The sequence below is a fragment of the Sebastes fasciatus genome, chromosome 21 (assembly GCF_043250625.1).
Source record: "Sebastes fasciatus isolate fSebFas1 chromosome 21, fSebFas1.pri, whole genome shotgun sequence".
Classification (NCBI taxonomy): domain Eukaryota; kingdom Metazoa; phylum Chordata; class Actinopteri; order Perciformes; family Sebastidae; genus Sebastes; species Sebastes fasciatus.
Genome location: NC_133815.1, coordinates 11,475,582 through 11,487,956, shown reverse-complemented (window position 1 = coordinate 11,487,956; position 12,375 = coordinate 11,475,582). Strand labels below are relative to the sequence as shown.

At 35.9% G+C, this 12,375-nt stretch overlaps 1 protein-coding gene across 2 annotated transcripts; it reads left to right on the top strand.

Annotated features, from left to right (window-relative positions):
- Positions 1 to 1,680: 1,680 nt before the first annotated feature.
- LOC141759477 (receptor-type tyrosine-protein kinase FLT3-like) lies at positions 1,681 to 11,831 on the top strand. Of its 2 annotated transcripts, none has more exons than XM_074621580.1 (24): positions 1,681 to 1,794; positions 2,452 to 2,525; positions 3,504 to 3,655; positions 3,755 to 3,879; positions 3,976 to 4,087; positions 4,183 to 4,322; positions 4,842 to 5,020; positions 5,235 to 5,370; positions 5,486 to 5,657; positions 5,813 to 5,913; positions 6,037 to 6,151; positions 6,237 to 6,445; positions 6,526 to 6,638; positions 6,720 to 6,852; positions 7,789 to 7,893; positions 7,984 to 8,094; positions 8,242 to 8,398; positions 8,533 to 8,645; positions 8,765 to 8,886; positions 9,081 to 9,203; positions 9,295 to 9,406; positions 9,511 to 9,610; positions 10,867 to 10,972; positions 11,066 to 11,831. In XM_074621580.1, exons 1-24 carry the CDS (start codon positions 1,767 to 1,769, stop codon positions 11,273 to 11,275), a joined length of 3,048 nt encoding a protein of 1,015 aa, XP_074477681.1. In that variant the 5' UTR covers positions 1,681 to 1,766; the 3' UTR covers positions 11,276 to 11,831. The 2 variants fall into 2 exon arrangements, with proteins under 2 accessions (XP_074477681.1, XP_074477680.1); XM_074621579.1 differs by having other exon boundaries at positions 6,234 to 6,445.
- Positions 11,832 to 12,375: the final 544 nt, after the last annotated feature.

The window sequence follows — 12,375 nt, the reverse complement described above, 5'->3', positions numbered from 1 at the left end:
TAGTATATTTTACTCATGCAGCAGCAGCAGCCTTCCTCACAGAGTAGCCTGTTGTTGTTGTTTTGCAGGCTGCTCTGCTAGGGAGCTGCTAGCATCGCGGTGCATTGTGGGTAACGTTTGGCAGAGTTTACCTGCTGCAAATGTGCTGCAAAATTGAGTTTGCAGCACCTTGATATTGTGAATGCAAAACCAATAATGTAAGTATGTGTGTGTATGAGAAACATACAGTACAGTCTGCACAGAAAAAAATGCAAAACAATATTAGGAAAAAACCAAGGGAATGGCAAAAACATAATAGACAGGAGAAGTATTTTTTATTATTATTATTTAAAAAAAACAATTAAAATATTTGAGAAGCGAAATAATATACTGCAAGAAATGTAAAATAATTTTATTTGGAAACATATTTTAAAAATCACACTTTTCGTTTTTTTATCAGTGTCTTAAATTATTGCCACTGCTACATTTAATAACTGAATTTATAGAAACTTACAGTACAGTTTGCACAGAAAAAATGTATGACAAAAACAATATTAGGACAAAACTAAGGGAATGGCAAAACATAATAATAAGTAATAATACAAAATTAATATAATAAAATATATAATATAATATAATAAAATATATAATAATATATATATATATTTTTATTATTATTTTAAAAATCAATTAAAATATTTGAGAAGCTTCCCCCCTGCCTTTTGTTTATTGTATATCTTTCCTTTATGCACCTAAATGTATTTTGTAACCTGTGATCCTATGGATGTGTGGGTGGGTGGGTGGGTAGGGAGGGGGATAGGGAAGGGAATTTGGACTTTACTTTGTAAACAGATCTGATGAATATCTATTTTGTTTGACTTATACATGTTTTGTATCTGTTATTTTTGTGGGATAAAATCTTTGAAAATCAATAAAACATATTTACAAAATATATATATATATATATATATATATATATATATATTTATATATATACATTTGAGAAGTGAAATAATATACTGCAAGAAATATTAAATAATTTTATTTGGAAACATATTTTAAAAATCACACTTCGTTTTTTAATCAGCGTCTTCTCCTACTTGGTTACATCACAAATATTTGTAAGCATATTTTACTGAAAAGGATAAAAACAGTTCTGTATATTTTCTTATATTGTTTCTCCAAAAAGACTATAAATACGACTTTGTAACGACTTCAATGTGCATTATTGTATTTGTATGGTATTCTTGCTCCCATCATCACAAATATTTGTAATCTTATTTTACTCAAAAGGATAAAAAAAGAAAAAACAGCTCACTCCTACTGTATATTTTCTTATCCCACCCCATATATTTTACTGAAAAGGATAAAAACAGTAATTCCTACTTCATATTTTCTTATAATCTTATTTGTTTTTCCAAAAGGACTTTAATTACGACTTTATAACGACTTAAATGTGCATAATTGTATTTGTATGGTATTCTTGCTCCCATCATCACAAATATTTTTAAGCATATTTTACTCAAAAAGGTTAAAAAAACAGCTCACTCCTACTGTATATTTTCTTATCCTACTCCATCATATTTCATTATGACATTATCAGTTTCTTGCGCATTGATTGATGATTATCTTGCGTCTGTTTCGCGCTCTTGCAGCCATGCAGGCGTGGCTTCCAGTGAAACTTCCTCTGTTTAAAAGGACTCGCACACGTTTTCTACAGTAAGTTTCGCTGTCTGACCTGTGATGAGTGATGAGTTATGTGACACACTGATAGAGAGAAAGCATCAATGCGGAGGCAGAGAAATATGATTGCGGGTGAGTCAGACCACTTCAGGTCTCTGTTATTGGCAGTGTTGACAAAGTGAATTATAAAAAAAAATGCTCAGAATTTAAGGATGTTTATGAATTAAATAAATATAAATGTTTTTTAATAATATTTTCAAAAATATTTTTAGGATATCTTTCATATTGCATTTTTTTTCAGATTAAATAACTAGTATATCTCAGAATAAAATGTTTAATTATAAAACATTTTGGTTCAATGTCGAAGTTCAGCTGTAGTTCAACAGTACAGTAGTATGAGGAACCTTTTAGATCATAACCTGACACTTTATCCATCATAAAAAGTAAACTCTGTTGGAATAAAGAAATATCACAAATATAAAACCATATGGGTATGTCCCTGTAATAACCAAATGAGTGAAATGCGGTTTTAACAATTATTTAGAAGAATACAGAGTCCAGTAAAAAATCTATTTATTTTATACAGTGTAAACAGTATAATAAACCACTGAAAGGACAGAAACTAGGAAATTAACTTATCTATATGACATTATTGTTTGTTCCTTGTTTTTATTATTGCATTTCTCATGTCTATTTCTTGAAAATACCTTCTTCTTTTTTAAATTGCCTCAGGCTGTTCAGAAAACATTTACAAACATTTAGAATAAAGTTATTTTTTTTCTGTCTTAGCTGTCTTTCTGCTGTGTGCTGTCAAGCTTCACTGCTCTGATGCGCAGAATCAGCCCTGTGTGCCAACTCCTCAGGTAAAAAGATGCCACTGTGTGCCACTCTAGTACATATATGTACTAGTCAACTGTATATTTCAGTCATTATTGAGCTAAGGGAGACTGTTATTCCTTGGTAAGCTCCTGTGAATGTACAGGGAATGTGAATTTGGACATATTTTACATTTAGACAGCAGGTTTTACAGATCATAATGTTATTTAATGTTTGCTTTTTAAAGTGCGTTTGTCCAGCAGATACATTATTGTCATGAGCCATACAGCCATACATGCAACCATATTAACAGACTAAATAAAGATGTTTTGTCTTTTAGAGTACATTATATGGATTCACTTGGAAACAGAAAAACTAAACGGCCGAGCAAATAAGAGGTTGTGAAACATCAGAGAGGGAAATAGCACAAACTTGACTAAATTTACTCGTTTTATTTCTGCTCATCAGTTTGAAGTCTTCCCGTTTATCTATAACCTTGAGATATAAGATGACACCTGTAAAAGCAGACACAAGACAAGTTATTATCTTTGACATGTAAAGCATGACTACATTTAGCTTGGTATACTTGGTCCACAGACATCAAATAGCCTTGTACGCCTCAAATTACTGGTATAAATGTCAGCCTTTTTTGTTTATGTGTTTGCAACAGTTATACAAAATCTTGTTACGAAAAAGTAGTATACTTCAAGTTTATTTTATGAAGTATACTTAAGTAAAGTTCAAGTATATCTCCCTGAAGTATACTTTGTGGTTAATATACTAATATCAGTGAACTAATTCAATACTTCTTGGGACTAAATTGGCCCACTTTTTAGTTCATAAAAGTATACTTTTAAGTGTAAGAACAGTAAACTTTGAGTACACAACTACTTTACATCTAAGTTGTATTTTGTACTGCAACTATATTATACTAATAGCACACTTGAATAAATTTCTATTTTTTAAGGGACCACACCGAAGGCTACTTAATGCAGGATAATCAAATGGTGAGTTTTGTCTTCCAGGTGGCATGTTTTGAGCCAGCCGACTATCTGAATGCATCTGGTTCTGTCAGCGTAGAAGTGTGCGTTGGTAAGAAACTCATCATCTCCCTGGAGCACTTCTCTGAATACCCTGTTTGCCACTGGATCAGAGGAGCAGACCCAATGTTGACAGCGTAAGTGAATGTCTATGTGTGTGTGTGTGTGTGTGTGTGTGTGTGTATTTAGGTGTTTCCCCTATGATTAAACTGAGGCTTCTTCTTAAACCTCACCAGAAATGGAAGTCACTCTATCATCCTGCCACCACTTTCTGAGGCAGATTCAGGGGAATACACGCTGAGCTGTGAAACTAGCGACGGGACCAGGTCCTCAATGACTGTGTCTCTGCTGGTAGTGATGAGTGAGTAGCAGCTCTCTCATATCTCATCACGTCTCTACTAGTCTGACTGTTTGATGTTGTTAAAATGTAAAAAAAAAATGTGTTTGTGTTTTCTAGAACGTCCCACAAAACCAAAGCTGACACTCGACAAAGTAAATGTCAAAGGGCGTTCCCCTTTTTTCACATGCACCTCTGAGGGCTGCCCAAAGCCCACCCTTGAATGGTCTCGGTAAGATGTTTAACTGATAACAATGTCTGACACTAACCTTATAAAAAAACATCTTAAAATAGTATGATTTTCTGAATAATCCTCCTTTTGAACAGAAAAAAAGCTGGGAAAGATGTTCATGCAAACAGTGAAAGGGCAGGTAGCACAATATCCAGTATTGAATATGCTGAGGGTGGAGTGATGTGCTGTGCCACCAACGCTGAAGGACAAGAATGCTCCCAAGTCTATGACTACGGTAATTAAGTATTTCAACAAATTAATTAAATGCATCCTATAAATGATTCATCCATAATAAATGATCACAGACGGAAGCTAATTTGCTCAGTTTTCATTTCAACCATCTTAAAAAGTCATGCTGGGACTATCTCTAATAGATAGATAGCTAGATAGATAGATAGATGTACTTTATTGATCCCAAATTGGGAAGTTATTGTGTTACAGCAGCAGGCTATCCAAGCAATGCACAGGAACAGTATATAAAATGTACATGTCAACACTAAAGAAATATATCACTATATGACAATACACTATAAATAAACCTGACTACTACAACTAGCCTAAAAAAAAATCAAAATTATAAATATAGAATAACCCATTAGCAAGTGTGCAATAACATAATAACGTTAGCAAAGTGTGCAAGTTAAAGTGTTTTGTTCTTCAACAGAAAATAATTGAGGTTAATTAATCATAGCAAACAATTATTCAGGTACAATTAAAATAAGTGATTGACTTGAGGCCCTGTTGTGTGTTTCAGACCCAAATAGTGACTCTATGAGAAATGATGATGTTTCTAATGTGACCGTGAGCCCTGGTGAGTCTTTACTTCTTCGCTGCCGCATACAAGAGTATGGGAGGCCGTCACTTGTGTGGGAGAATGGCAACAAAACAATGGACCCCACAACATTTGCATGCCCTTCTAAAATCAAGGGGGAGGTACAGTTATTCCCACCGACACCATTGAGATTTTCTTTCGATTTTCATGTGAACAAATTTGAATTCTCTCTTTTTATGGATGTCTTAAAACTTACATTGTAATACTTCTAAAAGTCTAAGAGATAAAGCATAAACTACTACATTAATCTTTCAAATCATAACAACTATACTAATACTACTAACTAACAACTATATAACTATATATTTTTCCCAGATCTGCATTATAAGAGACTCGCATGGAAAAAATCAGATGGCCTACCTGTTCATCGACTCAGTTAGTGTGAACCATAGTGGCACATATACCTGCAGTACTCAAAGCAACAAAAAGTCTGTTCACATTCATGTCCAAGGTTAGTAGAACAAATTTCACTTTATTCTTTCTTTCTGTATGTGTAGTCATTTCAAATGTTCTTTCTAATGTTTAGTCCCATTTTATACCTTTTATTCATTCTTGTGTTGCCTCAGCTGAGGGTTTCATCTCTGTCCAGCTGGATAAGAGCAAGATCGTACCAGCTCAGAACCGCTCCTGTTTGCAAGCCAGTGTTTCCTACCACCCTGTGCTCCAGCACTGTTACTGGGAAGCTCCTGATAAAAATCTGACTAAATGCATCAGAGACAACTGGGTAACAAAACACAGGTAGCTGCATGAAGCAATGTTTCTTGAGCTGGACTCCTAAAAACGATGCATAGCTGTCTATTAATGTTCATGTACATTTCTACGCTGATGATGTGAGATGCTTTATTAAAGTAGTACGAGGTTTGGATGTTTTCATATGAATGTTGTCTTCTCAGGACTGTGAAGCTATGTGATGTACTCAAATCAGGAGATTATAAATTACACTTGGAGGCTGGAGGACAAAAAGAAACAAGGACTATATCAGTGTGTGTTGTAGGTAAGAGAGATGTATTGTGTGCGTCTGGTAACGTCTGGTATTAACTTCTGCACAATTATATCACTTTTAAAACTTAACAATTTTAAATGGTGCAAAGCTTATTGTCCACTGACTTTGTTTCAGACACACCAAAGTTCAAATTCAGGATTAACAACGCCAATAATACCGTCACCTTTGAGACTGCGAGCCTTGTGCCTGCAAATTATACCTGGATGTCTTGTTCTTTGTCCAATGACAGGTATGCTGATTGTCAAAGCATTGTAGCCCTGTTGCACACTCACACTCAGATTTGCTCAAGTTTCCTGCTCTTTGTCTCACAGCAGCTGTGAAACAGACTCTTCCTGGAAGGAGATCCCAGATGCCTTTCAAACAGACTCTGATGTCTTGTGTGAGAAGACAATCAAGAGCTCTCTGAGCAGAAATCTAGTGGATGGACACCGTTTAAGGTTTCACCTGACAAACTCAGTTGGCTCCTGGCAATCCAGAGACTCAATATGGTACCAACTACCCACCACCCCCGAGGCCTCCAAAGGTAGCAAGATTGATTTCACATCAAAATCCTAAATTTTTTTATGACTGTCATGAGAAAGTGTCCTTCATCCCTGTTTTTAGGTGCTCAGAATACTGATGACGGCAGCTTGATGGTGCTGAGAGCGGGCAGTATGCTTCTGCTCCTGGCTTTGGCAGTAGTTATTGTGGTGCTCATGTACTTTGTCAAAAAGAAGGTACGTATTACACATTGACACGTAGACAAACACACACACACACACAAGAACATGGTGCCAACCCCTTTGTGTTTCCAATAGAAACCCCAGTATCAGCCACAGCTTCAGATAATCCAGATGGTTGGACCCAATGACAACGATTACATCTACATAAACTTCAAGGATTTTGGGTACGACCTGAAATGGGAGTTTCCCAGGGAGAACCTGGAACTGGGTATGAACTACAGTATACCAAGCATTACACATGATACCACAAATACTTCATTACAAGTAATGTAAAAAAAATTGTAAATTTAAAAACCTGTATTTTAAATCCTATTTAGTACAAATGTATTATCAGCTAAATTTACGTATTAAAACTAAAAGTACTAGTTTACTCCTGTGGTTCCCAACCTGGGGGCTGGGCCCCTTCAAAGGGTCACAAAATAAATCAGAGGGGTTGTAAGATGATTGATGGGAGAGGGAAAAAAAAGAATGAAATTCTGCTACATAAATTTGGATTCATTTTTCAGATGTTTTTTTGTAATCTTTGCATTTTTTGTTAATTTTTGGAGCGTTTTACCTCTTTGGTTTTACCTTATTTAGTTGCTTATCTATTTTAAATGAAATTGAAAATCCAGAAATGTTTTGGTGCACTGATGATGACAGAATGGAATGGCTATTTAATTTTATTGCTTATAAATTGGCTACTTTTGTTTCTCACGCCAGGATGGTTTATTTGTTTAGTATTATTTATAATTTATGTTGCTACTCTGGTTTCTGCCATTTTCTTTTCTTTATTTTCTAAATAATGGTGTCCTCTTAAGCCCGCTTGGGCTGGGCATATTATTTATACATGACACAATAATAATAAACATCAAATCAAATATTTAAATTCAACCATCTGAGAGGTTTAAAAGGGAAATCAGTCTTTGGTGGAACTAATAACAACTCATAGACATCTGAAAAATGACAAGGAGAACGTAGAATAGAAGTAGCATGAAATGGAAAAATACAAATACCTCAAAACTGTACTGAAGTACAGTCATGAGTACTGTAATGTCCATCATTTTCAGATTTTTTTATGTTATGTTTGGAAGTCTCATTACTATGTGGCAATAAAGTTACACTTGCCTGTAAGGTGTGCTGAGTGTTTCCGTGTCCTCCTCAGGTCAAGAACTGGGCTCGGGGGCTTTTGGCATGGTGGTCCAGGCTACAGCTTATGGCATCAAGAAGCCTGGAGTCTCACAGCAGGTGGCCGTCAAGATGCTTAAAGGTCAGTGTTTCAAATATTTATTCTGTGAGCAAAATGCAAAATGTTACGGAGGTCATTTCAGCAGCTGATGTGACATTTTTGACGTTGCAGAGAAACACCAGACGGTGGAGAAGGAGGCTCTGATGTCGGAGCTCAAGATGCTGACTCACATCGGTCACCATGCCAACGTTGTTAACCTGCTTGGGGCATGCACAGAGACAGGTACCACTGCTAATTACACACATGCACAACACATTTGTAAACATCCCAACTGATAAAAGCGTGTGGCTTTTATCAGATGGGATACATCTATAGTGCCATGATTTCAGATCATCTTAACCCCTTTTATTATTTGTTTTCCCCATATAGGACCCATATACCTGATTTTCCAGTACTGCTGTTATGGAGATCTACTGAACTACCTGAAGACAAACAGAGAGCTCTACCACAAGTCTGTGACCGACGCCTTCAACAAGGACCGTTTCAGCAACCTTTACCACAACCTGCAGCCGAGGAAGAGCTCTGGGTGGGAACAATGGGGAAACAAGGGGTGGGAAGAGCAATGAGGGCAACAAAGGGGAGATCAAACATAAAGACAAGATTCTATATAAGTGCAGGCATATTTGTAAAATGACTCTGAACACGTTTGTGTTTCCTCAGTGAGCTGGACACAGCAGTGGACAATTACATGCCCATGCACAGCTCTACCGCGAGAGGGCAGGAAGAGATCGGCCTCCTCACCATCAACTCCGGTGATATGGACAGCTTTGAAGGTGAACATGCATGTTGTCAAAGAGATAGACTGACATATTAACAACTTCAGTTGTCCGAGCAGAGACTAACAGGTCCCTCTGAGCCGTGGTCATCCTAACCGATCCCAGTTTATCTGCAGACCCAGCGATGTATGAAGATCCACACGATCAGACAGAGGACCTGCAATCACTGACCTTTGATGACCTGCTCAGCTTTGCCTTCCAAGTGGCCAAAGGGATGGAGTTCCTCTCCTCCAAAAATGTAAGAAACGAAGGTCGAAACTCTTTGCATTTAAATGCCAAATTTTATGGACATTATAAAACGTAAATGTAAAATTGTTGTCAACCAAGAAAACAAAATGTTCGAATGTCAAACTGCAGTCACATGCTTTGTGGATTATGTGTTGTTGAGTGATTGAAGTAAACCTCCTGATGATCGGTCCTGTCTGTCTGCAGTGTATCCATCGAGACCTGGCAGCTCGAAACGTGTTGGTGACAAAGGGCAGACTGGTGAAAATTGGTGACTTCGGACTGGCCCGGGACATCGACAACGACTCCAACTATGTCGTGAGAGGAAATGTATGAGGGTTATATTTTACAGCATTCATTGGTTGCTAAGTTCTGTATCTTTTTTTTTTATCACTTCTCACACATTATGTGGGTGTTGCAGGTGCGTTTGCCAGTGAAGTGGATGGCACCTGAGAGCACCTTTCAGGGGATCTACACCATGAAGAGTGACGTCTGGGCTTACGGCATTCTGCTCTGGGAGATCTTCTCACTTGGTAACCATCCCTCTCCATGAGCAGTACATTTAAAAGACGAGCATATAATCAGTTCCTATTGCTAACTCTGTGTGTGTGTGTGTGTGTGTGTGTGTAACTCTCAGGTGTTACTCCGTACCCGGGCATGAAAGTGGATCACACGTTCTACTCAATGATTGAGAGAGGATTTAAGATGGAGTGTCCATACTACGCCAACGAGTCTGTGTACGTGTCCTCTGTCTGTATACAACCATTATGTTTCTCTATATTTAAGACACTGAGCAGTTTCAGAATCACCTCTGTACACTGTCATGATAAAGTTGATATTTTAACCACAATAATCACAATGAAGAGTAGCATTAAAAACTGTATGAGACGGCATAATAAATATACATGCTGATATAGATTTTTTTGTGGCAACATCTGCAAGCAGTGGTGGAAAGTAACTAAGTGTATTTTGAGGTACTTGTACTTTACTTGAGTGTTTCTGTTACTATTTTTTATGCTACTTTATGCTTCTACTTCACTACATTTCAGAAGGGAGTATTGTCCTTTTTACTTCACTAGTTATTTTAGTACTTTAATTACTAGTTACTTTAATACAAAAAATCCACCAGTGCAGTTAGAAGAGATAAAGTTCTTTGTTTAGACAGATTCATATGAATTAAAAACAGGTTGAACTAGGGCTGTCCTCGACCAAAACAATTCTTTGTCGACCAACACTCATACAATTTTGTCGACTTATCGATTAGTTGATTTAATCGACAGATCTGTAAAACTGAAGAATCACAAAAAAGCGCAACTTTAAATCTTGTGTTTACCAGAATTGTGCTCATAAGTTTCTTGGAAATAAGTCATTCAGCATGAAAAAAAGCATTTAAAAGGATTAAACAACTAAAGAAATCTTAGTCGACTCAGACCAAAACGACTGATTAGTTGAATTAATCGACTAAGTTGGTTGAACTAACTGCACTAACAGATCTTTACAATTGTTTTAAGAAAGATTTGTTTTGATCCAATTGTAGCCAGCACTTTATAACATTGTGGTATTTCTACTGTTACAGATTGAACTGTATATAAAATAGTTAAACCAGCTCCACCTCGACCAGCTACAACAGTAAAATTCCTCTTACACTACACATAAATACAGAATTAACAATTATCCACTAATATAATCTATATATAACACTATGAAATGGGCCATTTAACAGTACTTTTGATGCTTTAAGTACATTTTGCTGATAATACTTCTGTACTTTTACATATTTTGAATGCAGAACTTTTACTTGTAATGGAGTATTTTACATTATTGTATTGGCACTTAAGTAAAGGATCTGAGTATTCTTCCACCACTGTCTTCAAAAAACAAACACAGCAGTGCAGCGACCTTTGACTTCTAGATATCACTGGTAACTGAGAATCTAGATACGGGAACTATTGCAAACTATTTCATCTCCTTTCTCAATAACTTTGTTCTCCAGGTACGGGATGATGTGCCAGTGTTGGGCTCTGGATCCCTGCGACCGGCCATCGTTCTCCAAACTGCTGTCCTTCATGTGTGATCAGCTGACAGACAGAGAGGAGAAGGTATAGGCCTGCAGAGCAACATATTGGTGGTAGAAAGAGTCTATTAACCTCCACGGCTGGACAAACATGTAAATTATATCCTTCCTCTTTCAGCTCTACCATAACATGCTCGACCTGACACCCAGCGACTATCAGAACACACCGGCCGTTTTGGACATTTCCGCCTTGACAAAGCAGAACAAGACACAGTCAGTAAATGACTACTGTCGAACCCACGCAACCGAAGAAAGCAAAGCAGAAGTGTCCGACTCAGACACTGTGGCAGCTGAGGAGAAGCTTGAGAAGCCGTCTGATACGGAGTGATCAACAAATGTTCAAACCATTTCATCTATATATATATTTTTTAAATGGTTTAAAGTTTTTTCTCATAGAGTGACAGTAAAATGCATCTGCTTTATATTCTCTTTTATAGTAACAAAACAAGATTTTAATGATGTATGTGGGATTTCAGTCAATTCTATTCTCACTATGAAAATGTGGTCTGAATGTAAATACAGTATTTTTGTTTTCTACTTTCTATCGTGCAGCTAAAAATTTAAAGTTTCATAAAATAATCCTAAATATTCTCAGGACTATAGACATGTGAGATATGGAGTTGTAACTTGTTTTTCTACATTAGGCCTACATACTGTAGCAACTGATCAACTTTTGGTTTTAGCTTTGGTTTATCATATACATATCATATATATATTATTATGCAGTGAAATGTGATGGTAATAGCAATTATTTTTGTACACATTTATATATATATTTCAGTACAAGCTTTCCTATTTGAAATATTTCAGTGGATTTGTTTTATTATTGTTTGTTTAATCATTATACCTGCAATAAAATGTACTTTACATATTGAACAAAAAAACGTGTAGGTCAGCTGTCTGATCTGTCAACAAAAAAAGTGATTTTTGCTTCTCAGATTGTTTTAGACTAAATAATGATAGACTAACGATTCAGAATTTCACAAGAAAAGAGCAAATATTACAGAAAATAATTATAAAAGTATAAATATATACAATATATATATACAGGAAATCAGTGTAGAAGAAGTATTCAGATATTTTGTGTTGGAAGGAACTAATCCAGTCCTGTACTCAAAACCATACCTAAGCAAAAATATGCAAATATTATCAGCAAAATGTATTAAAGTATCAAAAGTAAAAGTACTCATTATGCTTTTTTTGCATTATTATCAAATTTAATACATCATAATTTATTTGTTGATAATATTTGTATTAATAATCGGAATCTGAAAAGTAACTTAAGTTATTCAATAAATGTAGTGGAGTAAAAAGTACAATATTTGCCTCTGAGATGTAATGGAGTAGAAGTATAAAGTAGCAGAAAATTGAAATACTCAAGTAAAGTACAAGTACCTTGAATTTGTACTTAGTTACATTTCACTATTG

What these genes read in the sequence shown, in the direction of transcription:
- LOC141759477 (XM_074621579.1), top strand. Translation starts at nt 1,767, where the DNA reads ATGCGGAGGCAGAGAAATATGATTGCGG. An exon ending in TACTACGCCAACGAGTCTGT is followed by an intron (nt 9,611 to 10,866) that starts GTACGTGTCCTC and finishes TTTGTTCTCCAG; the next exon opens with GTACGGGATGATGTGCCAGT. An exon ending in TGACAGACAGAGAGGAGAAG is followed by an intron (nt 10,973 to 11,065) that starts GTATAGGCCTGC and finishes TTCCTCTTTCAG; the next exon opens with CTCTACCATAACATGCTCGA.